The sequence below is a fragment of the Pavona decussata genome, unplaced genomic scaffold, assembly GCF_977016875.1.
Source record: "Pavona decussata unplaced genomic scaffold, jaPavDecu1.1 SCAFFOLD_386, whole genome shotgun sequence".
NCBI lineage: Eukaryota > Metazoa > Cnidaria > Anthozoa > Scleractinia > Agariciidae > Pavona > Pavona decussata.
Window position 1 is genome coordinate 1,274,960 of NW_028145758.1, and position 27,982 is coordinate 1,302,941.

General features: G+C 40.9%; 1 protein-coding gene across 3 annotated transcripts; it reads right to left on the reverse strand.

Annotated features, from left to right (window-relative positions):
* Nucleotides 1-702: 702 nt before the first annotated feature.
* Nucleotides 703-25,983, reverse strand: LOC146451536 (uncharacterized). Of its 3 annotated transcripts, none has more exons than XM_085099047.1 (9): nt 25,721-25,983; nt 25,493-25,556; nt 23,770-23,807; nt 22,692-22,981; nt 8,778-9,262; nt 6,904-6,980; nt 6,226-6,280; nt 5,113-5,169; nt 703-3,558 (listed from the first exon to the last, which is right to left on the reverse strand). In XM_085099047.1, the coding sequence occupies exons 1-9, from the start codon at nt 25,721-25,723 to the stop codon at nt 3,233-3,235; spliced, it is 1,395 nt and encodes a 464-aa protein (XP_084955173.1). In that variant the 5' UTR covers nt 25,724-25,983; the 3' UTR covers nt 703-3,232. The 3 variants fall into 3 exon arrangements, with proteins under 3 accessions (XP_084955173.1, XP_084955172.1, XP_084955174.1); XM_085099046.1 differs by having other exon boundaries at nt 5,002-5,169; nt 25,721-25,982; XM_085099048.1 differs by lacking the exon at nt 5,113-5,169 and having other exon boundaries at nt 25,721-25,982.
* Between the last annotated feature and the right edge of the window lie 1,999 nt (nt 25,984-27,982).

The window sequence follows — 27,982 nt, forward strand, 5'->3', positions numbered from 1 at the left end:
TGCCATCGTTACATAACGGTGAAAGACAGGCTTGAAAAACATTACAAAGATTCGTGCATGCATATTCTGCAAATATCTTCCGTCGACATATCCTATTGGTGGAATTAATTCGACTGTGCTACATTAAATCAAATATCATGGACTATGAAAACGCATGCCAGGTCGGACGTTGAAACACTGTTCAAATGTAAAGAATAAATAACTGATAAACAAATAAATAATGACTTGAATTAATGAGCTGGACTTGAATTCCATGAGGTAGAATAAATTATCTCTCAGCTAGCAGTTTTCATAATGGCCCTCTAACAAATAACCTAGTTTAACTAGCTAAGAAGACAAGTAAATAAAGTACAGTAAATTACAAGTTCAATGCAGTTGCTAGAGGTGGCTGCCTTCATAACACGGTTGGCATAGTAAACTAAGAAGCCACGTTCATTTCATGCCAAAGCTCATCAGCAGAGACAGTGACAAAATCGGCCGCACAGTGGCACTCCCGCTTCCTAAGCCAGACAATCGACGTGGGTTATGACATGAATTCGCTACGATTTTGCGTCGATGCCCCCTAGAAAAGTAGCTTGCTAGTTATGGTAATCCCGTTGCCGTCCTTCACACACCCCTAGGGAAGAACTTATGTCGCACCATTACCAATTTTTTTTTCTCAAAATTAAATCAGATCTTAAAAATTGGTACTGACACCACAGATCTTGTCACACGCTTAAGTTTATTAACAATTCACAAGCAAATTCGAAAACTGTACAAAAAAAAAAAAAAAGAACATATGGTATTACTACGATAACCTTAATACAGCAACTGTCTGCGCCTAAATTCCAATTCTAAAATGACGAGTACCCTCGGATGGTGACAATATTGCGTGCTATATCCTGAGAGGCACTGTAGCAATTTTATTCCCAGTTATGGAAAATCGGGGTAAAACCACTGAACTTGCGAACAAGAGTATCTCATTTTGTTTCATACTCTCGCAGCAATTTTAGTTCTCCAAAGTGGTGTAGAATTTGTCTCACTGATTTCCATGGGATAAAAAGCACAATACACGACACAAAGCAAGTAAATTCACACTGATCGAAAAAGATGTTGTACGTCATACTTCGGGAGAGCTCCTCGCAAACAGTGCAAAAAGGTCAGTTTGAATAGCCCCTTTACAAAACACTTGGGTGGATCAGTGGCGCATCTCATCTCATTTTGACATCGCGTCTTAACCAATGAACACATAATTATTGAGATTACGAGTAGCTTAATTAGAAAAAAGCTAACCAATAACACACAAAGATATAAAAGGCATTTACACATACATGTATACATGTACTTTCAATTGTCGATCCTACAAAGATTACATTTTTTTTTACTACAACAGTTATTTTCAAACACTCTATAAGCAAACTGAGCCTTTTAACCTCAAATGTTGAACATGTGCAGTCATGCAATGTCTCAGGTTCACTCTCGAAGAATGAGAGGATCTGGGTGCTGTGTACTGTAAAGGCACCGTTGATGCATATGTTCATACATATTAAACTAATAAAATTAGATATTGAAGTCAAGTGTCCACACTTTGCAATGAAATAACCGTGTCATTTTAAACAATCATCTGTGTTATTTGATACAAACGAGAACTTTTTTTTAAGAAATTTTAAATAACAATCTTTAAACAGAACGCGCACATCAAAGTAAGTGGTTTTCAGAACAGCTCTGTGAACAAATTTGTGCTACAAACATATTTGTTCAAATGAACACAAATTACAACATATTACTTATCATCAGTTTTTAAAAAAAATGGCCTTATTCCTGATCTACAAATGAAAAGGGAAGTTAAAACGAGCACTTAAAATAAAACATACTTGGTACAAAAATAAAAAGCTTTTAAGGAAGGTGCCTACTAATACCGAAGTATTTTTGTGCGGTTTATGACTATGCGGGAAAAACAGATCTCAGCAAGGCCTATTGGAATCCAAAAAGAAAATTGGGGGTAACCAAAATATAAAGCAATGTATGGGATTTTTTCCTAAATTGAAGCTTAATTATCTCTGAAAAATGCATGGTTACCCCCAATTTTCTTTTGAGATACCAAAAGCATTTGGTAAGTTCTGCTTTCTCCGTATAGTTTTAAACCGCGCAAAAATATTCCTGTATTAGTAGGCACCACCCATAGGAAACCCGATTATTCACAATGCGAAGAACGTATGCGCAGTAACAATAGTAGGCACCGTCCTTAAATGGAAAATATACTGTATATAAATGGGAGGGTTTCATGGTTCGGAATATGTGCATGAATCAAAATATTCTTCCCCCTTGCCCACTTGACACAAGCCCGTTTAATTTAATTCATTGTTTATGAACCATTTGGAAGCGAATAGATAACTCGGGTGGTAAATTCGCTTGTAAAAATTTCAGGGTTGCAGGTGATTGCATTATTTCGTATGCAAATACCTGGAAAATCATCAACTAGTTCACTGTTCCATAGTTCAGGTCAACACTTAATTGAATATTGACAGTGTCAGTTTAACCTAATGACATTTTCTGTGAATTTTGGTCATCCGTCATTTTTGCTTGGAATAATTGCTGTAATTGTGATCACTGAAGCACATGTGAGCGGGATTTTTTCTTAGAACAGATAAGAAAGCGAAATGAAGTATTTAGATTCTGCACATGCGCTGAAACGTGAAAGCCTCCTTTAAAGTAGGATGGAGATCATTATAATAACAGTTTCCTTATAATGTTGCACATACATGTAAACAAACACAGATATGGATTTGACTTCGATGGCCTATCGTGCCTTGTTATCACTTAGCATATTAATTGTTTTTGTTTTACAAAGTGTTTTGAGGAAATGAAAACAAAATGATGATAAAATCGGCTACTCGAGGGCAACCTCACAATACTTACAATACTACTACAATACTTAGCTCAAGTTAATTGACACTAAGCAAACTACGGGTCTTTGAAAATGCAAGCTATAAATATGATGTCTAACTACGTGTATACAATACAAAGTAACACAGAGAGCTATCAAAGTATTTACAACAGACATAGCCAAGCAAAAACACCTAACAAATTCCTTTTGTTCACCATGTTTAAGGAATACAAACCCTTCGACTGAAATGTCATGCAGTTGACTATATTATTTTACTGTAACTACAAAAAATGCAATCAATGAAATTTAATCCCTCTAGCTATTATGGCTAATAAAATTAATGTTTTAGAACTGCAAGAAAACAAATCAATCTTTACAAATTTCCTTTTCTTCTGTGGAATCATATTTTCTCAACAAGTCAGGAACATCCTCCCTTTTGGTCTTTTTCCACACCACAACAGCAAACTGATGAACTGTTAGCTCTGGGTAAGTAGCGGCAAGAAATTCAATCAGCGCGCTTGATGGACCTCCTTCAAAAGGCTTTAGCACTGATTCTCTCATGTAGTGATCAAAGCCATAATACTGAGCTACTTCTTTATAGCAACCACATCCTGGTGGTGGTGTGTCCAAAACTACACAGATCCTTTGTAGGGTGGATAAGTGTTCCAGCAGACTCCGTAAAGGCTTAGAATCTGCAAAAATGGTAGGTGATTTAATAACTTGAGTTAAGTGCCGGGGGGGGGGGGGGGGGCAGGACAGTGTACTTTGAGACATTCCTCAATGGGTGGATGGATCATGAGGGAGGAGGGAATTTTTCAAAGGCACTGCCCAATATCTTATTACACCCCACAGATTAATTTCTGCATTGTCACTGGACAAAACATGTCACATGGGACAAAATTGGGCAGCACTTTTCACATACCGTATTTACTCGAATAAGCGCCGCGGCGCTTATTTAATTTTTCGTGTCTCCTCTGCGGCGCTTATTCGAGGGCGGCGCCTATTCGAGGGCGGCGCCTATTCGAGGGCGGCGCTTATTTAAAAGGCTCATACCACAAAGACAAAACATTTTGATTGTAGAAATTAATTTACTTTATGAGTACAGCAAACGCTGACAATCTCCTTACTGCAACAGTTGCAGGGAGGAGAAAGAGGGAGGTTGGGCTTGTTGTACCGGCAAAGTTTACAGTCTTCACACAAAAACTGAAAAACACGAACATTTTGAAGAGAGAACTAAATGAACGAGTATCAAGATATACTCACTTCGAAATGAAAAACATCACTATTGATGAAAATAAATTCCCATTGCTGGCTTAGAATTGCGTTGCAGGGATTACAGTGTATTTTTATTATTTTATGGAAATACTCGAATAAGCGCCGCACCGGAGCTGCGGCGCTTATTCGGGGGCGGCGCTTATTAACCAGCCGGCTCCGTGTGCGGCGCTTAATTAAGGGCGGCGCTTATTCGGGGGCGGCGCTTATTCGAGTAAATACGGTAATCACAGTCGCTCAATTTGATACCCGTAGCGCCATTTTCCAGAACAAAAAATTAGGCAATGAAAGCATGTCTAATTTTTAACTCAAATTTCTTCAAGGCTGAAAATAATTACAGCTGCATGTAGTATAGAAAAATCGACAAGTCTGTTTTATAGTGTTGGTGCATGGTATATAAATTATTATTGAAATGCTCATAGATTTCTTATAAGCTACTTAACGATTTCTGGCACTAGAAAGAGAAAGGGAAATAAAGGAAGAATTGAGGGATTCAGGGGACTACCAGTCAACCATCAACATATGGCTTAGCCCTTAACTGAGATATGAGGTTTATTTTACTTTTACTCTTCTGCCATCAGTTGTAAATGAAGGTTAAGGTGGCAAACAATCGATGAACATTGACAGAATGACGAAGAATCTTAACGGTATTATTTTCATTATATCATTAAGGTACACGCGTCACGGTATATTTTTGTTACATAATTTTTTATCAGGAATATAACCCTCTGTCAGTAATGTACCTGTTACGTATTTCCTGATTGCTAAAACTAGCTACAGAAGCTGAACATTAAGCAAAATATTTTAAGAAAGCCAAAACAAATAAACTAAATTGGGACCATAATCAGTGAAGTTATCATTACCTTTACTGCTTTGCGCCAGATACTCCTGAACTATACCCCCAGGACGTCGACACTTCGCCAACTTATCCTGACTCCAGGCCTGACCCATTTCAACATCAACATGGTCATTACCTTTACTGCTTTGCACCATACCAGGCTCCTTAACAGGATACTGAGCTAACTCAGTACCTGGCATTAGAAAGAGAAAGGGAAATTAAAGAAAAATTCAGCGATTCAGCGGACTACCTGTCAGATATGAGGTTTATTTAACTTTTCCTTTTCTGCCATATGCCGTTAATGAAGGTTGACCATTTAACCCCAAGGCAAAACGACATTTTCTCCAGATCCAAGACTACAAACTCAATGTCCATGTATGATATACCATTTTAAAGCTTCTCATGAGTGCATTTCATAACTGATATAATTATGAATGAGAAAAGCTATGGCTTTGAGATAAATGGCCTTAAAACGTAAAAATTTTAAAGTTCAAAAACGTCCCAATCCTTGTGTATATTAGGTATACCACTAAACTACTGTATAGCTTATTTTGCAGTTCTCAACATCTTCATTAATGTGAGAGCTGTCTTAAGACCCACAACTTCTAGGCGAAAAAAGTTGAAAAGTTGTGGGGGTGGTCAACCATATCACATATGGGAGGGGATTAAGTTTTTATCCTTTTAATGGGTAGATCTTCACAAGACCATCTTAGTGTCAAAAATTCATAGAAATCTGTCAAATATTAACAGAGTTATGGCATTATGTGCCAAATGGCACTCTTAGGGATTAAAGGGTTAAGGTGGCAAACAATGTATGAACATTGACAGAAGGACTAAATTTTCTCTATGTACAACTGATAAATGAGGTTATGCCTTTCCGTTGATGTCATATGTTAGAGCCCAATACAACCCTTTGGAGGGTAAAGACCAAATGGAACAGCTATAATGGAAAGTGGGGTAAACAGATACTGTACACCACAAATAATTCATCTTCTGAAGTACGATTTTTCTCTAACAAGTAATAACTATAGTGTTAACACTTTAAATACATGCAAATATTGCATCATTAAATTTTACTTCAGTTTTTAATCTTTAAATTATCCAGTTTAAATTTGGGTAATTGCCTTATAGTATACAGTAACCTGGCAATGGAAACAGATCAGGTATTGATCTCAAATAAGTAACATTGACAAAAATTTTAATGCTATGGGCACATATTATTGGAAAAGATTTACATGTATCAAAATACCTTTTTTGGTGCCCATTTCCACCAATTGACACTGACATACAAGCTGTGCTGGATCCTGCAAAAACAAAGGGACACAGATCAGAGGTGTGAACAATAATTTTTATTACCAAATAAATTGAACACATACATGTACTTCTACTTTTTAAAGCACTTCAATCCACCTTACCGAAAAAGATGACAACTGGTACATTTACATAATTCTTAGAGTAGGAAATTCCTAAAAACGTACATAAAAATGCACGGAAAAGTTCTAAAAACTTCAAACTTAGCATACAAAACGTTGTTGGTTCAGGGCGAATTTAGCAAAAAAACTAATGGCTTTCTATGTACTTAATTGGCTGTGTTAAAGGTTCTCGAGGTATTTAGGTAAAATGTATAGCCGCCATCTTTTTCCATACGGCAGAATGTAAAGTTCAGGTAAAAATTAAATTGATTACCAGAGGCAGCCAAACTTGAAATTAGAGGAATAAGTAGTTGAAATACACAGGTTCTAGACTAGAGTGGAACCAATATGGACTGGCAACAAACCACATGTATAATCATTATGGTACCAAATTCAAATTTCCCCAAAAAGTAGCCACATTTCATTGAATCATTTTAAAAGTGCATGAAAACCTGGCATAGACAATGATCAAACAAAGCATTACTCTTGAGACAAATTGGTGCTTGAATGTGTACCTTTCCTAACAATGGTTCACTTGATCCTGATTGCCCAGCTTCCAGCTTGATGACTTTTCTCACGTCAGCTCCATGTACTGAAAAAAGGCACTGAATTTTACTACAAATTCTATTAAAAACATATGTACGTCCAATGTACCAAGGGGCTTCACAGACAATTAAAAAAAATATCAGCTGTTACATGTACATGTAGATTCCAAATTGCATGTATATACACATGCTCGAATCAACTAATGCTAGCTAGTCCATACAATTTTCGAAAATGTACAGTTCCAGAAAATATCCTTACTCCCTGGCCCCCAAAGAAGATGTTTTGTTTTGCACCCTTCCTCCCCCCAGAAAATTCCAGCTCAGCTTTAACTTTCCTTCTAAAATTTTGGCTTTTAAGATCCCCCTCCCCGTAGGAATTTACGATGACCTTCCATGGGGTGGGTATGGATTGGTTTTGGAACTGTTCAATAGAGCAAACTTTCACTTTGTCCATGTATTTATTGTACATGTATATTGTGTAAAAGATTTCATCAGGCTATTGAAGATAGATACCAAAATACAAATAAGATGGAAATATTGAAATTCAACACAAGATGTACATGTGCAATGTTAGTCAGTGTGTGAAGCACTTCATGGAGTTTGCGAAGTGGGGTGACTATACAGTTCCAGATCTGTAAGAGCCTAATACAGTCAAACCTGTATATAACGGTCACCCTTGGGAAATGGCCAGGTGACCGTTATATACAGGGTGACCGCTGTACACAGGTTTTCTTTAAACTCCCCCAGAAGTCAATAAATAGCATTTTTATGTACAAATTATCACTCAATTTACGTTTAATTGATAGTAATGAGTAACAGCAACGCAATAATCAGGATAAAAAAAGCCAATAAAATGTCTGTAGTGTACTTTTAGGGAGGTGCAGTAAAAGTCTACTGGAAGCTAATGAACAACGTTTTTAAGTGGAAAATCACTTAATTTGCATTTATTGACTACAATTTTAAACAGAAACGCAATAAATAGGACAAAAATGCCCATAAAATGTCCGCGATGTACTTTAAGGGAGGTGCAGTATGCTTTCAGTGAAAAACCGCGGCTGTCAACTTGAAAAGTACAGTACACTGTTATAATCAGGAAACTATGATAATGAAATCTTGCCCCGAACATGGGTTTTTACGGAAAACAAACCACGGTAATTAAGCTAAAAGATTTCAGGGCAACGTTCTCAAAGGACTTCAGATGAGGGTCACTTGCAAAAATTAACATCCAAGCACTCACCTAAAAACAACACAGAGCAGTCTTCAATTGCTTCTTTTGCATATTGCTGAATAGATATATCGACTACCAATTTTTGAACATTGTCTCTCATTTCCACCCAACCCCCCTCCCCACCTCACAGGTAAGTGAAGGCATGTTACAGTGTATGAGGTTTCTAATAAGTAATTTTCTCTAATTTCTACTGAGATTTGTTAGTGTGATGAGGTTAACGGTGTTCACGAGGTTGTCATGGACACTATCCAGACTCAGCTTAATATCTGTTATTATTAAAAACTAGATCATTGTATAATGCAATTCAAGCGATTTGATTGGCTTAGCGGCCATGGTATATGAGCCATTATACCATGCCTGAGAAATAGAGACCATTAAATTGTCTTTTAATTGGACTTGCAAAGCGAAATATGCAAAATCTAGCAATATTTCTTGATTGTTTTTAATAAAACAATTATTCCACTCACGCTTGTTGGATATGAGATGATTATAGCCAACTCGGCGCTACGCGCCTCGTTGGCTATCTATCATCTCATATCCAACGCGTGCTCGTGGAATAATTGTTAAATATATTTGCAATAAGTTAAACATCCTGACATATGCATTAATTATTTACCTGAACTTCCCAGTTCCTCAAGCTCATACTCTGAAGGATGGGTCACTGCTTCTGTGTCACTTTTTTGTCTGAAGTACCTCATGCACCTTTTTCTTTTATACCAGAGGAAGTAAGCTGCACAGCCACTAATTACCAACAAAGACCCAAATGCTGCAACTAAAGGAACAGCAATAGAGGGAGCTCTCGAGTTGGGCAAACCCTTTCTCTTAGATGGAGGAGGACTGCCTTGACCACCTTGGTTTATGGTACTTTGAGTGACTGCATCAATGGTTGTACTGGTATAGGCTGGAGTGTTTGTGACAGTGGTGGTTTCTTGTGGGGATGCCGTTGATGTGGTATCACACCTATCAAAACTGCTGTTAAAAGAGCAGATCATATTGGATGCTGCTCCCAATTTCGTTCTGCATTCCACCTGCAACACATCTCCACTGTCACCACAGCATTTTGAACAAGGCAGGCAGCCACCATAAATGTTGTCATAGTACCTGTCAAGTCATAAGTTATACATAATGAACTTCAGGTCTACACAAGAAAATTAAAACAGAGGATTAAATTAAATGAAATAAGCATTCCAGATACAGTGTATTTACACTGAGGGTCACAAGGAAGAATTCTGACAATTACACTGCCTTTCTGACCCAACAAATTACATGTTCAATTTTTGTTAACACAACAAAGATTGGGGGAGACTTACAATTACTGAGTAGAGTAAGTCTTACACCTATTAACACTAGAAACTGAATCATGCTAACTCTGTACTTATACATGTCAGTACCTGTATGTATGTATCTATATCAAAACACTGCACGCATGACACATTACATGATTATACAACTTAAGAACGGTGCCTACTTTTGTTACTGCGCATACATTCTGCACATCTCGAGATACTCATGTTTCCTATGGGTGGTGCCTATATTAATACAGGGATGCATATATTTTTGCGTGGTTTAAAAACTATGCAGAGAAAGCAGAACTCAGCAAGTGCTCTTGTTATCCAAAAAGAAAATTGGGGGTTAAAACATGCATTTTTCAGAGATAATAAAGCTTCAATTTGGAAAAAAAGCCATACAGTGTACATTGTTTTGTATTTACGGCTTTTTAGAATAATTGTTGTTAATTATCTCTTAAAAATGCGGGGTTTAACCCCCAATTTTCTTTTTGGATTCCAATAATCCTAGCTAAGATCTGCTTTTCCCGCATAGTCATAAACTGTGCAAAAATACTTGGGTATTAGTAGGCACTGTCCTTAAGTTACTTCTTTTTTACACAGTCACGCCGTTTGAGACATGAGAATGTTTTGAGAACTTTTACATTCAGTTCCAATCTCGTACCCAGAGTCCTCAGGCTTTTTGGTCAGCGGGGCGGCGCCAGGAGAGACTCTGGGATAATGGAATTTCTTATCCCAGAAAACGTGGGATTCCGGTCTTAGTGCGCATGCTTAAGATTAAAACGGAAGTCAAATGCCCCAAAATGGCAGCCGTGTTATCGTTATTGGACCTGAAGGTTTTATAGGGCCTTGAAAGTGTTCGAGAAAGCCAAAATTGATTCTTACACGCGATCAAAAGGAACTGGATTTTTTTCCCGTAAGAGCAGATCAAAGCAACTGGATTTTTTTTCATGTAAGAGCGAGCGAAAGGTGGACTTGATTCGACGTTGCTACAACAGACAAGTAACATATTTCCTTATTACTGTTTATACTTACAAATAAAAAGGAACCATCACTTCTCCTCTCACAGAACTGAGCAGCTGACTGTGTATTGAATTTATGTTCAAATTACCTTCTCCCCTTCCCTTAACAGTTAACGTCCAAATGGGATTCAATGAACACATACATGTTACCATTTGAGAATAATTTAAATCACCTCTTAATATTAGTAATATTTAATGTTGTAAATTAAGATTTTTTTTCCCTAAAATTGTTAATTTTATTAGACTGAATTGTGTGCACGCTTTTCTTAAAGTGAATTTAAGAAAGTCATATGTGTTCGAGTGCAAGCTAGTACAATTTCAACATCAGCATATTTAATACATGCCATGAATTCAAGAGCAGCTTTGAAGTTTTTCTTTCTGAATAAACATTCCTTTTGCCTAGCTTTTGGCAAAACTGACAGAGAGTGCTCACATCTTGCATGCTTTTAGTGCTGTAGAGTTGCTTCCAGGTATACTAATAATGTATCTAGAAATAAAATGAAGTAGTATAACAGAGATTGGATAATTGTGCCAACAGGCTTTCAAAATAAGGATAGTGAGTTGTAATGAGGTTTAATTTGTTAACTATTCTGCCTTACCACAGAGTAATTATATGAGAACTGTATGGAGAGTGGTAATCATGCCACCTCTCATCAGTAAATTGGTTATAATGTGATTGTTGAGAGACTGTTGATAACCTGACTATAATATTTCATTTAGTCAGTAAATTTCTATACCGTGCGTATAATCTCCTTAGTCTGTTCTTGTATGCATGTTGAATAGGCGCCCAAAAGGTGAGGCCTATCCCAATCGATATGAATTTGACGAAGTTTTATTTCAGACGAAATTGACCAAGAAGGCTTGGATATCTTCTGGAAACTCCGTTTTATTCTGCAAATAATACAAATCACTAAGGTCACGCGGGCCGCCCGATTCACGGTGAAAATCCAAAAATAACAACACAAATCTACGGAAATCACAGCAAATCACTAATAAACTTGACAACACTTCTTACCTAGTATCGACAATTAGCGAACGATCCAAGGTGGACAAAAAAGGCGGAAGAAAAAGGGGCTTCCAAAAACACGAGTGACTAACACAGGCGACGATCACAGAGATTGAATTTTGTTATTGCGTTAGTAATCAAATTCTAGGGTACGTCAAAGGTCCTCAAAGGGAAGGCCGCTGAGCGGAAAGTGGGTGTTGAGCGCGGGCCTCAACATGCTCCCCCCTTTGAACAAGCTAAACTTAAAACTAGCGTTCAACAAAAACATATTATGAATATAGCTCAAAACAGAGTTCAATGTTCAGGGTTCACTTCAGGCTGTTCGTGGTTACTTCGACTCCTCCAAGAGACACAGCTTGGAAATAGGGCGCAGGAGTGTTGAGTTTCCTGTCCTGACCTCGGCGGTTCGGACCAAGCCATCAGTCCCAGGAATAACTCGCGTCACTCGGCCTAGCAGCCACTGAGCGCGTGGGGCGTTCTCGTTGACTACAAGAACGAGGTCGTTGACTGCTAAGTTGCGTCGCTTGAGGATCCACTTCTTACCTTCTTACAGCAGGGGCAGATACTCGCGCAGCCATCTGGTCCAGAAGTGGTTTGAAAGGATTTGACCCCTTCGCCATTGCTTTCGGGAATACAGGTCCTCTTCTTGGAAGGCTCCAGGTGGCAAGGACATCCCTTGACGCTGCTGAAGGAGATGACTGGGCGTGATTGGTTCCCGGTCATTTGGGTCGTCGCTGCTTGGGCATGAGGGCCGACTGTTTAGTATCCCGGCTGCCTCAGCAAATACGGTTCTGAGGGTCTCTCGTGCAACGAAGGCGTGCGGGTGGCCAAGGATAGCTTTCATGGTTTTGCGGACACTTCTGATAAGTCGCTCCCACACTCGAGACGTGTGACTCGCAGTCGGGGGCTGGCAGTGCCACTCGACATCCTTCTCATGTAGGGATCTCTGGATGATCTCCTGGTCCAAATCTTGAATGGCAACTGTGAGTTCTCTCTCCCCTCCGGTGAAGTTTGTACCATTGTCGCTCCAGATCTCTTTTGCCGCGCTGCGAATGCAGATGAAGCGGCGTAAGGCTTGGATGAAGGCGTCTGTCTCGAGTGATCCAACGTCTTCGATGTGGATGGCCCTTGACGTGAGACAGACAAAGATACACCCATATACCTTCTCCGTGCTGCGAGCGCGTTTGACGTAGAAGGGACCAAAGCAATCAAGCCTGGTGTAGGTAAATGGAGGTTCGTGAGACGTGAGCCTAGCTCTGGGTAGGTCTCCCATCATCTGGTTCATCACGCCTTCGTGACGCCTACAGCAGCTTATGCAGTTACGGAGTATCCGTCGGGTCAGTGCGCGGGCGTTGAGAATCCAGAATTTTTGTCGCAGCATTGACAGAACGTGTTCCCGCCCTGCGTGTCCCAGGATCTCGTGGTGGTGTCGGATAAGCAATGTGGCAATGGGATGCTCACTTGGAATCACCAGAGGGTGGATGGCTTGAGAAGTTACTGGTGCGTGTCACAGTCGACCTCCAACACAGATCGCACCGTCGATGAGAACTGGGCAGAGGGTACTCAACTTGCTGTCTTTCTTCAACGAGTTTTTGGCCTCCAAGGCATCAAACTCTTCCTGGAAATACTGATGTTGGACAGTCCTTGTGATTGCCCTCGAGGAGGCGTGTGTCTCTGCTAGGGTGATCTTGCAAGGTTTTGTTGTAGGCGGTACACTTCGTTTGGACTTCACGAAGTGGACAAAGCGCATGAGCCATGCTACAGTCTGGACTAGCCTGGGCCATGAAGAGAACTTCCTCAGCAACTCGTCCAAGGGGGAGCCAGTTGCTATGGTTATGGTGTTCTGATTGGCCTTTGGGGCGATTACTTCCTTGTCGTCTTCTACGACGTCGCCAACTTCACGGCGAGGCCAATGATCTTCTGTCCGCCAGAGGAAGTCTGGTCCACACCACCAGCGACATCCGGATTGGAAGGCGTCAATAGGCAAGCCTCGTGATCCGTCATCAGCTGGGTTCAGGACTCCGGGGACGTGGTGCCACTGATCAGGGGTGGTGTGCTCGTGGATCTCTTGTATTCGGGTAGCAACAAAACGATGGAACCGTCTGGTTTCATTCTTGATGTACTGAAGCACAGTCAGCGAGTCGGTCCAGAAGACTACACTGTCGATAGGAAGGTCCAGCTCTGCTCTGATGAGGTTGCTGGTTCGGACTGCCATTAGACTTGCCATGAGCTCGAGACGTGGGATAGTTGGTCTCTTTAGGGGGGCGTTGCGAGATTTTCCAAAGACGAAGGAGCAGTGAGTTTGGCCGCTGTGGACGTCACTCAGCCTTAAGTATGCCGAGGCTGAGTAGGCATACTCGCTCGCATCGCTGAACATGTGGAGTTGGACTGTGCTGTTGGTCAGCATGCTTGGGTCCCGGTAGCAGCGAGGTATTTGAATATCTTCGAGTCGTGGAAGAGAATGTGTCCACTGCTGCCAAATCTTCCAATGGTGATCTTGGATTTCATCATCCCATCCGACCTTCTCTTTCCAGAGATCTTGTATCAGCACCTTGACAGGGAGTACAAAGGGTGACAAAAATCCGAGAGGGTCAAAGAGCGAGCTGATGGAGGAGAGAATCCCGCGCTTGGTGGCTGGTTTGTCCGTGGACACAGTTTTAAAACAGAAGACATCCCTCTCTGCGTCCCAGTGTAGACCGAGCGTGCAGTTGATTGGTAACCTGTCTAACTCAAGGTTGAGAGTTGGATTGGCCCTTTCTTGGGACGGAAGTGCCGACAGAACCTCTCTCCGGTTGCTCAAGAACTTGGTCAGACGGAAGCCACCTTCATTCAGCATGGCAATTAGCTTAACCGCCAGGGTAGTCACCTGGTTGGTGGTCTGGATAGACTTGAGAAGGTCGTCGACATAGAAATTACGGCGGACGGTTTCTGCAACTTCTCTGCCATACTTGTCCTCATGATCATCAGCAGTTTGTCTCAGGGCTTTATTGGAGCAGCAAGGGGAGGACGTAGCGCCAAATATGTGCACTTGCATTTGGTACTCCTCAGGTTCCTCGTTGAGGTTCCCACTCCACCATAAGAATCGAAGGGCATCACAGTCTTCGGCAGGCACATGTACTTGGTGGAACATCTGTTCTATATCTGCAATGAGGACCACCTCTTCTTGTCGGAACCGCATGAGGACGCCAGCTAGGTTGTTAATGTAATCTGGACCTTGCAGGAGCTGATCATTCAGAGAGGTGCCTTGAAATTTTGCAGCTGCATCAAAAACAACGCGGATCTTGCCTGGCTTGTTTGGGTTAATAACTGGGTGATGAGGTAAGTACCACGTCTTGTTACTTCTTTGATGAGCTTCCTCCATTGTGAGCTTGCGGGCATGACCTTTGGCGACATAATCGTCAATGACTGACCGATACTTTACGTGAAGATCTTTGTCTCGTTCCAGGCGTCGCTTGAGGTGGCGGAGACGTATTTGGCCATTGGGCGATTGAAAGGAAGGCTGGGACGTTCCTTTTGCCACAGGAGACCCATGCTGTAGTGTCCATTTGTCTTAGAAATTGTTCTGTCAATGATCTGCTCGGCATGCCTGTCTTCAACTGACAACGACTTGTAGGGTCCCGTGCCAAGGGACTCCGACCGCCAGAACAGTTCAACTTGGTGGTTGAGTGTCAGGTCACTAGCTCCTGTGTGGATGTGGTGCACATCATACCGCTGTTGTGTTGGTCTGTCACCGATTCTGCCGAGAACAGCGAAGCCAAGACAGGAACGGATAGCGATAGGGTCGTTTGCCCTTCCGTACCGAACCTTCAGGGGGACAAACACTTCGGGTACATCAGCTCCGATTATAAGCGAGACCTTCTGTCGCTGGACTTCCGGGAAGGGAACGTCGTGAAGATGTGGCCATCTTGACTTGTTGGTGGCAATACACTGGTGGCGCAAAGGAATGCTTAGTTCTTTCCCGGACCACACCCTTTGTAGTTGAAGCTGTTGGGGATGGTCGTCGATAAGTGACTCCACTGCAAGATTTACTCTTTCTCCGTCATGAGGCTCATTGTGATTGCTTACGGTTGAGAAGACCAAACGGTCTGGTTGGCCACTGAGTCCCAAGAAACTAACGAGTGACGGGTCCACCAGTGTGATTTCAGATCCAGAATCTAGCATTGCATAAGTGGTTACGGTTAAACCGTTAGGACCGACAACTCGCAGGGGTACGACCTGCAAGAGAATGGTGCCCGATTCCTCAGTCCTGGTGGTGGTCCAGGAGGTAACTGAAGCTGTGGTGTCGACTGCTACAGTTGGGCCATCTGTGGTGTGGTCTTCTGATATGCTCACGTGAAGTTGCGTTGGGTGAAGGAGAGAGTGGTGGAATGCACCACACCCTTGAATCCGGCACCTAAAGGAGCTGGTGCAGGTGTCTGTTGAATGCTCAGTGTTCTTGAGACAATTGGGACACATTTTCTTTGATGAGACGAGGGTCGCTCTCTCCCTTGTGGTGTCTTCTTCTTGCACTTTTCGCACCGGTACAATGGATGTGCTTGGCCACAACATCAACAGCTATTCGAACTGGCACTTCCGTTTTTCTGAGGTGTCCTGGATGGTTGTGGGGTGGTCTTGCTGTTATTGCTGATCGACATTGTTGTAAATTTCGGTGGCTCCTGTTTCCCACTGGGCAGCAGTTTTCTGTTCTTGATAGGGTTGTTGTAGCTGAACTGCTGGAATTTGCCGCTAATGGGGTGGTTGGCAATGTTTGCATGTCTGGTGAGAAAGTTAACAAAGTTAGCCAGGGTTGGGAACCGCTGGCCCTTCACTTCCAGGTCATACGCTAGAGCGGCGAACTTGTCCTGGAGTGGCTTGGGGAGACGCGCTGCCATGCTCACGATGTTTCCTTGATTTATTTCTGCCAGACAGTTCATGGATGTCAGGGTGGCTAGGGCCCTCGTGGCTTGATCGGCGAACTTCCGGAGGGCGCTCTTGTCACCGCTTGCGATTGGTGGTCCTTTGACTAAGTTGGCAACAACAGAACCAACAATCATACATGGTCGACCGTATCTCTGGTCAAGGATCGCCAGAGCTTGGTGGATGCCACCTGCAACTGTCTCGAGTCCCGACACAGCTTCTTTAGCCTCCCCATCAAGGAACTGCAACAGACGGGTCATCTTGCTCTCCTCGTCCAGGTCTTCCCGCGACATTACGATGCGTTTGAAGCGCTGTTTAAACAGGGGAAACTCCTCCGGCATGCCACTAAACCTTTGGAAATGAATGGGCGGGAGACTTTGATTGCATGCAAGCGTTTGCTGCGTCATTGAAATGTCCTTCATAGTCGACACAATAAGCGCAAGGACTTCATCGTGAGTGGACGATTTAGACTGTGCATGAGAGATTGGCCTCGCAGAGGGAGGTGAATAGGACTGGGTAAAAGGAAAACCGTTGATAGTTGCTGTCGATGGGACACCAAATCCAGGAGGGTACACAGGGGTGCTAGTTACCTTGGTGAAGGCGGGTCCATTCAAAGTTTGCTGGGCGGATGTAGTTGGAAAAGGCGGCGCCAAAGGGGAAAGGTTGTCTGCTGTAGGTAGATCCAGACCATTTGCCGCCGCTGTCGCTGAAGCACCGATTCCAGAGGGGTGGGCAGGGGTTACGGTTACCCTGGTAATGGCCGGTTCACACGAACTTGGCTGGGCTGATGGAGCTGGAAAGTGCGCGGCCCAAGGAGAAAGGCTGCTTACTGCAGGTAGACCGGGACTATTGGTAGCCGCTGTTGAAACGCTGATCCTAGGCGGGTGGGCAGGGGTGACAATCGTCTCGGTGGACACCCTCGGGATCGCAGAGAATACTGGTACAGTGGCAGTTGTCTGATGGGAATCGAGAGCCAATGTACTCGGGACAGTCGAAGTGTAGGTCGAGACGCCACATGTCAGCGCCGGAAGATTACCGCCAACAGGTGGGGCGTAACCCGCGGGCGTTGACACGACAGGTTCGTTACGGACTTCATTGGTTCCGAAAACAGATGATGTCTCCATGTCCGACAATCCGTCTCCCGTTTCATCGACAATTTTGACTTCTAGATCCATCAGGGCAGCTGTTTTCCTTGCTTCAGCGAGCTTAGCGTCGGCCTCGGTTTTGAGGGATTCCAACCTCATAATGCCTTTTAATTCTTCTTCCTGAAGCTCTCTCATCGTTGCGTATTCACGTTGTTTTCTTTCCAATTCGAGCATTTTGATTTCCGCTTCCACTAGCCTTTGTTTTTCTTGTTCCGCGAAGAAAAGAGCCAGTTGAGCCTTTTCGGCCTCAAGCCTTCGTGCGTGGGCCTTTGAACTAGTAACGCTGGCTGAATTACGTGACGTTCCGGAAGTGCGTGACTTAACAGATCCACGGCGATGGCTGGACATTTCTTGAAGGTTTTCCATCACGTGTTCGTTAAGGGCAGTTGCAGCGTTACATATAAAATTTTCCACAGTCGAGGAGAAATTTATCCTGAGTTGTGCTAGGGCGTCGAATTGTTTAGAGCACTCAATTTGTTCATCGGGAGTCGCGGAATCCATAAACTTATTGTGTGACACAACAAAGTTTTTCCATTGGGCTTCGTATTCATTGAACTTTTCCCTTATCAATACGACGTCTGAGTGATCCTGCATGAGCTTTTCGACTTCTTGTCGAGCGTTGGTGGTAGCGCTTAGGTGGCCGGCGCGCGAACGTTTTAAGGCGATCGCCCTTTCCCGTCTCACATCTTCATGGTTTAGTAGTGCGGATAGGCGCGACTCTCGTTTGTCGCCGTGTCTGTTTGCCATATCCACTAGGAGCGGATAGATGGGGCTTTATAACGAGCGTAGAAACATCACAATGTGTTGTGGTAATTCGTTGAATGCTGTGGTTTTCTTCCAATGGTAACTGGCGTTTGTCAGGATTGAACAGTTTCTCCGAACCACGTGCGCGATGTTGTTTGTGCCTGTGAAACTCGATGCGCGAACGATCTTGCAATTGTTATCGAGGCGATGAACAATTACTAGAATAAAACCATGAATAGGCGCCCAAAAGGTGAGGCCTATCCCAATCGATATGAATTTGACGAAGTTTTATTTCAGACGAAATTGACCAAGAAGGCTTGGATATCTTCTGGAAACTCCGTTTTATTCTGCAAATAATACAAATCACTAAGGTCACGCGGGCCGCCCGATTCACGGTGAAAATCCAAAAATAACAACACAAATCTACGGAAATCACAGCAAATCACTAATAAACTTGACAACACTTCTTACCTAGTATTGACAATTAGCGAACGATCCAAGGTGGACAAAAAAGGCGGAAAAAAAAGGGGCTTCCAAAAACACGAGTGACTAACACAGGCGACAATCACAGAGATTGAATTTTGTTATTGCGTTAGTAATCAAATTCTAGGGTACGTCAAAGGTCCTCAAAGGGAAGGCCGCTGAGCGGAAAGTGGGTGTTGAGCGCGGGCCTCAACACATGTAATCAAGGTAAAATAATTTAAAACTATCTTATGTGAGTTCTCTTGTAATTTTGGGTGCAGTGTAGGAAGCACAGGGAAGGGGTCGAAAGATTGGGGAAATTGTGTTTATATTATAACTGAAATTGAAATAATTTTGGTGGGGCCTGACTTCATCTGGTTGTGGAGTGCACACTTCAACTAAGAGCTGAGTCAGATAGCTCAGATACTGACACACATTACCTAATGTATTCTGATTGATTAGGGCACATTACTGGTAAATTGATCATTTCTGAAGGATTTGCCATTTCTTTTGAGTACTGGATGGTGATGTGATTTGGTATCACACGGTTAATTGACTTCAGGCAAGGGAAGTATTATACTCAACCAACACTGTGCTGAATTGTATAATATAATCTCTTCTCTGATCTTGCAGCTCTTGCTTTGACGACAGATGATTACTATTGTCAAACTCCCCAATATCCTGAATGATTGGCACAGTGTTGTGAGACCTTTGCTGAACTGTGTAAATTATCCAGCGCTTGTGGGAATTTGTGGTCCCTTGACAATAATGTTAGCTAAGAACTAAAACTGAAAATTGTCAAACGTGACTCTTATTTCAAGCCCTTCCTGGGCTCTGATTGTCTATTAGGCCACAATGTAAGTCATCCAGCATATTGCATAATGTTTGTGGGACTGGACCAAGCCTTATCAGCTGCATTGATCAAAGGTCTAGAACAATAGAAATACACATTCAAAATAATAATTCAAAGTCATTTAAATTTGTCATACCATCAGTTACAAAACTATATCTAAAAAGATGTTTCAAATTTCTTTTTAGCTGGTTAGCAGAATAAACAATAAGGCTAGTGATGTTTCTTTAACCCATAAGATAGATTGAATGGTAACTCTTTTTTGGGGGGGGGGGAGGGTCTAACAAGCATTGACTGTAAAACTTCATGTTTCATCTATAATCACTCTATAATTAACAGTTTTGTTAACAAATTATACTTAAAAATTCTACATACTTGATGAGATAATGGTTACACATAATTTGATTAGTTACCCCCAACAGGGAAGGGGAAGGGAGTAAAGGACCCATTGGAATCCTTGGAATGTTCAACACATATATTTTATAGACTTGTCACTCTTTAATAAATATTGAATGCAGTTTTTTTGCAAGCTAGTATTGTAGTGTCTGAAAGTTTTTCTTTTGTTTGATTATCAGTGCAAAATAACAATAAACGGTAGGATTCACTGAGAAGTATAATTTTTATGCTTAAACCTGCTGGCTACCACAAACTTCTTTCTAATATTTACTAGCAATAATTATTACATGAATGAATATTACATGAAGAAATGATAGACGGGGTTGTTTTCGCCAAATTATTCAGTAAAATCCATCCACTGCCAAAATAATTATGTCAGTAAATTTGCCAATTACAAGTGGAGTGTTTGATAAGGATATAATTATGATGAAAGTGGTCACTTTCTGCACAAGGCTGTGCAAGCATTATCTGCAGGTCATATGCCACACAAACTTGGGGTACTTGGCTTCCATGTTTATGTACAACGGGTACACTTGCAGTGGAATGAAATTGAGCAGGGGCCTTCTCTTGTATCTCCTCAATATAATAGCGTCCCAATTGAACCCTTCAAGGGAAGACTTGGTGTTCTTCCTCATAACATATAGTGCTCACAGAAAGTCACACCACCGCTCATCTATTTTTTTTTTCAACAACTTTAGGCATGATTGCACACTTGTCTACAAGGGAACCCACAGTTTCCTTGTCTCATACTTCTTCAATGGAGTATTTGTATGTTTTGTCAGATGAAGGGAAAAATAATATTTTAAAAAAGTTAGATTGTTTTTACTTACATATTAATGTACAGTACATTAACAGAGTACAATAATTATTAAACTATCATTACCTTCAAATTTTTGCCATCTTTATTTTAAACTCAGTGTACATTATTTGTTTAGTTATAAAAAAAAATTCCAAACAATATATTATGTAACAGCTTTTGTATATTTTTAAGATTGAGGAGGCTTAATATTCATAAGCCTCATGGTATCTTTTATTGAGCCTGATCCTCTCCACTACTTGAGTTTTTTTTTTCTTTTATTTGTTAATTTGTCTGTGTACGTGTGGGAAATAAATAAATGTAAAGATTTCAAGGTACTTCTGCATTTCGAAGTCCAGCTTTGGGCTTCAGTATTATCTACACCTGTTTTTTGACTGGTCGAGTTGGGTGGCTCTTCACTGTCACAGTGTGTTGACTTTCTTGCAGAGAAGATGGTTGTAAGTAACAGGCAACAAGTTTTTATTCTCAACTGCCCCTATACTGTAAAAGTAAACTTCAAATCTGTATGTACTATTACATTTGAGATTAAACTTTCATCTGAAGGTAACCTAAAACCACGGCCTTATACACTTTTTAGGACAAATAATTAATTGTTCTTATTTTGCATGGAATATGGAACAGTGACAAAAAAATCTGACAAAATTTCTCAAAACAAAATCTCTCAAAATTTAAGGAAAATGTTCAACACACCATTACCTTCGCCTGAAAGGGGGAATTGTTTCTGAATTTTTTTCTTTGGCAAACTGGCCATGGGCCGTGACTGAAAAAAGTGAAACTTTTGCTCTCGTGTGCGGCGTTTGATCATCGTGGAGATGTCTTCAGAGTTTCCCTTGTGGCAAAACCGAAAGGGAATTAATCGAAACGGCAACCTGAGATGGACTCCACTCCACAACAGATCAGCCATCTCCAAATTTTTATCCACAACAAAATTTATAGATGTTAAAGAACTTCTCTATTTTCCCATGATAACAACGTTCACTAGTAAATAACATGTTCGAATTATTCAGAACGTTGACGACACCAATGTCCTCTCTATTACGTTTAATGTTTCCATACTTGCGAACGGCTTCACCAATTCGTTCTCCTACCGCTTTTTCTCCCAAACTGACTGATATAATGATATTTTCCGAAAATAATTTTTCACAACAGCGACAGTAATCATAGCATCGTAGCATTTTGCCGTGATTTACCGTCGTATGACAGTAGTGGCAAACTTCGTACGATAAAACGGCTGATGTTTAGCCGGCTAGAAATTGTTTCACTGACATAATTCAAAACCTGTCTTTGAATTGGAGTGTTTCTAATTTTTGGTGTGAAAAAATAAAATAAAATAACCGTGACACACACATAAAAATTACAAAACTGACCGAGTTTGACATTTCAAATCTCCCTCCAAAACAAGGAAAGTTGGTAGGGAGGTTTCCGGTTTGATTAACTTCCGCAAATGACCAACGGACTTCCTGTCGGTCTTCCATTGTTATGCAGACGACCAATCAAAAAAATGATATTTTTCCATTATCCCAGAGTCTCTCCTGGCGCCGCCCCGCTGACCAAAAAGCCTGAGGACTCTGGGTACGAGATTGATTCAGTTCCTACTTTAATTTCCAAAAATGGCTTTTTTGACCCCAATTTTCCTAAAGGAAAGGCTAACCAATCAGAATACACCATTGCACGTGACTTACTTTTCGCCTTGTTATGGGATGTGCTTTAAAAGTACTGTGCATTATATTACTAACAGCTTATAGGGCATCATAGAAAGAAAGCTTTTCACTTGGCATTCACACAGAAGAGCACAATAATTTGAATCTAAGTGCCTACTGGGTTTCTCTTCATGAATGTTGAACACAGCAATTCCAGATTTCAGGAACTTGCAATGAGAGAACATAAATGAGAAAGGGAACAGTACCTATCCTCGCTGTAGCACCGTGCTGCACACTTGATATTCATTGTGGGGGTGCAGTTTTGGAGCACCACCTGATCTGCTGAGCAGAGAGCACAAGGAGTACATCTGGAGGTATCGTAACGGCGGGAAAATGATTTTCCTTGTTCGCATTCTTCACATGTGACCATCGCATTTGATGATATGTTCTTTCCACACTCATGAGATAGTCCTAGTCCTGGAGAACAACTTCCACAGTCTTCACATGAAGTTGTTTTATCTCTATATACCACGGTAAACTGAGTCTTGGTACATGTCTGTACAATTTAAGATAGAACACATTCTTTCAGTGCCATATTAAGTCTTTATGTTTAGTTTTAGTTTTGTTATTGGTTTCATGTTATTAAAAGTACAATAAAATAATGAAAGGAAGAGATAAAGTTGAATTTGTCTATACATGTACACTGTACATTGTATATCTAAGCAAATCAGTGTACCTGTACAGCAGCCAAAGCAGCAGACTAGCTGCTTTCAAGTTGGCTGGATGCTGCTTATTTGACACATAAAGAAGACATTGAGCCAACTTAAATGTGCATTTATAGGAATAACTAATAAATTGAACTATTGATTTTAACATGATGACTCAGATTAAGAAAAATAGAAATGTACACAGTGTAGTTAACATCTTACAATTAAAGGCCGCAAAAAATAAGGAAACAAGTATAAGTGAGGCCAAAAAAAAGCTCAGAAGAATTATTTCAGTCTAGCTCATTGTACTGACCCAAAATAAACCACACTGTTTTACAGCTGCAGTTTTCCAAAAAAAAAAAAAGTACTGCCACTGGTTTGTTGGTGCAGTGATTAAGTGGCCTAATAAACTAAATTATTCAAAATTCAAATGTATCATGCAGTGCATTAATTGTACAATATTAAAAAAGTGTTATTTCCATGTCAGAGCTTCTTCTGTCAGCAGCAAATGTTGCAATTTATCAATATTTTACAGCAACACTAGTCGCTTAGTTCTAAATCACAAATTTTTAATCATATTTTTATCACTAAAGATAAAACCTTAATTTGATTCAAATTATAAATTATAGCCACTTACCTCACCAGAAGACAAGAAAAGAGAAAACACTATCAGTATCTGCACCTGTTTTGAGGAGAACAAAAAGCAAACTACATAAGGACAATGCCAGTGGTAAACACCGTTTCATATAACCAAGTTACATTACATAATGGGGTGCTTTTTAAAGCAAGCACAACCGTCGTGCATGATCTTTAGCACAGACGTTTTTGAGCCACGGACGTCAACCATTTTTGGAGCGTTTTCACGACATCACGTTTGTAACGTCAAGCCTCAGTCATCAAAAAGAGCTTTTCCTGTCCATGGTAAGGAGTAAAACGACGCCCAAACAAGATGCCCCTCTAATGGCACTACACGGAATGCTTAATGTAGCCCCAATTATTCCCCATTGTATGTTTCGCAGATATTTAAAAAATATCCTCCCTTGGCCATTGAAATAATTGTCTGAATGGTTTTATTCAGATATATTGCGTGATACTTATCGTTGTGTTACTAGGAATCATACCAGAAATAACTATGCAATAACGTCATGACCCCGCTGAACTGGTCTGGCCTCCTCTAGCTCTAATCCTTCTCGTTGATCATTCGATCTGTTTTTTAAAGCGGATTTTCTTTGCTGTGATCTCTCCCAATTTCCGCCGTTTCAACGGCCGAGTACTACCTAGAAGTTATTATTTCGATTTACTGCTTGAAAAAGGTTGGTTTTCTCTCTGAAAACGGCAGATCCGGAGTCTTAAATTCAGACATGTGGCCGCCATTGAACGAAAGCAATTTTTCCAAATGATGATTTGCTTTGACGTCACACAAGTAGAGATGAGTGGGTCCTCTCCCTCGTGATATACGCGCAGATAATGGAGTTTGATTGGGCCGCTTTTGTTCAAGACAATCAAAACAATAGATCCCTTTTGGGAGAGGGAAGAATTTAATCTAGTTTTAATGAATAAATCAAATGATGATTTGACGTCACACAGAAGTGATGAGTGGGTCCCCTCTCTCGTGATATGTGCCTGAAAAATAGATTTTGATTGGGCCGCTTCTGTTGAAGACAATCAGAACAATATATCCTTACTAGGGGAGGACAGAGTTTAATGCATGAATTAATGTGCACATTTATGACACCGATGAAGAAAAAGATACCCGACCGAAACCTAGACACGTCATGCCCTGCGGGCATTCCGTGTAAAAAGTAAACATTCGATTTCCGGTTGCCGTCCGCGGCTCACGAACGTCTGTGCTGAAGCTCGTGACGTATGTACATGTACGTATTGCTCACAGATAATTTGCATATAAAAACATGAGTATGGTAAATTGAAGTAAGATCCATTTCACTTTGTTCGTTGTGACGAGCAAATTTACCAGAAAATGTTCTTAAAGCCCAAACTGACTAACATTATTTAAGCATAAGCGTATGCAAGCTTATTCAAAATAGAAAAGGAACTGAATTCCATACATGTAGCTACCGAGGCTAATAAAGAACGTAGCCATGGATTAGCATCCGTATAAATATCAACGAAAGGAGATGAAACTTCACTTCAACAAGCTATCGCAACAATTTGTCGTATGTTTATTATAAAACATAGGAGATCGAGGTTAAGGACGCAATTTGTGAAGTTTTTCAGAGTTTTTCCTTTTTCAAGTTAGCTTGAGAAAATATGTGATTACGAAGCACAATCATAACACAACGAAAGGAACGTGTTGAAAGGAAATAATTTCACCTACTCAGTACTGATGTTGTGCAGGATTCTCACCTTGACAGGACTATAACAAAAAACGTGGCTTTGATTTCGTTTCTTGCTTTTATCATCCCCCTGGAATGAAGAGAACACAAATGCGTCGTTTTGACAGTGAGTTTCCGGACAGCCCGCATCTGGCGTTTCAAACGCAATGACGCAACAGAAGTAAAAGCCATACTTTAACTTAGAGTAGAAACGATGAAAAGACATTTAAGATTTTAAAAAAGCAGGAAACTTACCATTTCCAGTTCCTTCGTCTTGTAACAAAGAAATTTCAACGCCACAAACGCAAATAGCTGGCTCGGCTAACAATGACACAAGTACACCAATTCGATAACAGTCAGAAGCCGAGGGTGAACTTTCCACGGAATTCATACGGTAACACTTCAGAACACTGCTTTCCTGTCTACTGCTTTTCAGCGGTAAGATCAGATTAAAGGCGATCAGAAGATCAAAAACGAATAAAAATATTCGCAAACCCTGCTTCAACCAAAGGCGCAAGCGAGGTGCTGGTTTTATGAATGAACGTAGTATTTATGTCGCCGAGTCTGTTTACAAAATAAAAGATCGTCTGTGATTGGTCACTTCTCGCACCACGTCTGTGATTGGACACTTGTCACACCATTCAAAGAGGTTCTTTTATTCGACGTTACAAAGTTCATTCGCAAATTTAGTCACATGAGACTCATCTGATGCAACAAATTGGCGCGAAAACTGGGGAACGCGAAAGCGAAAGCGAAAGGTGGTCGTCTTGTTGGTCGAGCTGAAAACTGTGAAGACTCTGACGACCACTTCCACGGCGAAGTAAACGTATGAATTCCTCCCAGTTCCTGCGGTTATCACGAAAGGGTGGTGATCGTTTTGAATGGACGGGCGACATACAACTTCTCGATAAATTCTTCGCTGCGTTGCACTACAAAGGAATTTGGAGTGAACCGAAAGGGGAGGGAAAACCCCACAAGTTTACAAACAAAGACTTCACCTGCACTTGGTATGAAACGAAAAAGTCTCTTCTAATACAGGGAAAGAAGTCGAAGGATTTAGTAGTCAAGCTTAAGCATGTTGTGGATCATCCTGTTCCTTTGACAATTGCCGAAGACGAAAGTAAACATTTAGCAGAACCTGGACACAGAGCTAGCGCTGATGACATATCTATGACCAAAAGCCATTCGTCCGAAAAAGAATGCAAAGATGGTTACAGAGCACCTGAGGTCAAAGAAGAGAAAACAATAAATGAGGAAGAATTTCGTGATGGAATTCTTCCCGGAAAAGTCATTACAAATTTGCTAGAATTTAGAATGATGAAATGGGTGAAAGAAGGTGCTCGAATTACCATAGCAACCCCATTTATAGACAGCGCTGGATTGAAATTTATTTTGTCCTGCATATCAAGTGAAAGAGCTTTGGATAAGATATACACCCGAGAAATTTGTGGCTGGAATAATAAAAAGATTGATAAGGTCATTGCTGAGACCGAATTGTCGGGACAGTGGTTTGTAAACAAGGTGGTTTCAATAAAGAAAACACCATCATTTCATGGTAAGTTCCTTGCTGGGGAGCATGAAAACAAGGTGGAGTTGATATTGACAAGCTGTAATTTCACCTCAGAGCATTTATTTTCCGACCAACTTGAAACAGTGATGTGTCTTGAAAGCTCAGTGGAAATATTTCATTCTGATTGGTTGAGACCACTAGAGATAATGGCTGAGGAAGAGGGAAATGTGGCAAGGTTCCTAAATATGGATGACATAATGCGAGAAGCTCAAAACATTAAGTAAGTGTGATAAAAGTAATAAATCGTGGAGCCCTTTATGAACATTATTCCAATATTACTTTAAAATTGACCCGTGTTTGTCAGTTAAGACAAGAAAAGTTGGAAAAATATTATAATTCTTTCTGGGTGTTTGCTGTACCTCTCAGATTCAAGATATTTTGACTGCAGTGCAAAATAAGAATACAAGCCACTGGAATCAAATGTGATCCTCACGATTTTTGAAATTTATTCTAGCTGTTTCCTTTTACATCTGTTTTGACTGATTTTCACAATATTTTTATCTGTGTCACCCAAGTGCACAGTTACAGTGTAGGGTGTTTGTTGGTGTTGTGGAAATCTTTATGGTAAGCTGTATATTCATGCTATGGTGCATTAATCTTTGGAATCTCTTATGAAATTATATCTCTTGGTTATAGCATACCAAGAAAGAGCCAAAGTTTTAAAACTGGGGTATGCAAATGATAAAGTTTAGAAATGTGACATCCAAGCCCTGGGGGGGGGGGGGGGGTGGGATATAAAAGTGATGGGTATGATCATCAGATGTTTGGAAAAGAACCCCAAAATGGTACCAGAATTCTTTCTTGTATGCATGCTACGAACAATTTTTTACCCCAAAGAGGTACCAAATCAGTTGACTGACATTAACTTCCTCCCATATTTTTTTGGCTCATTTACCCTAAAAGGTACCTCAACCCCTAAAAGGTATGACGATCACCCCCGTCACTTT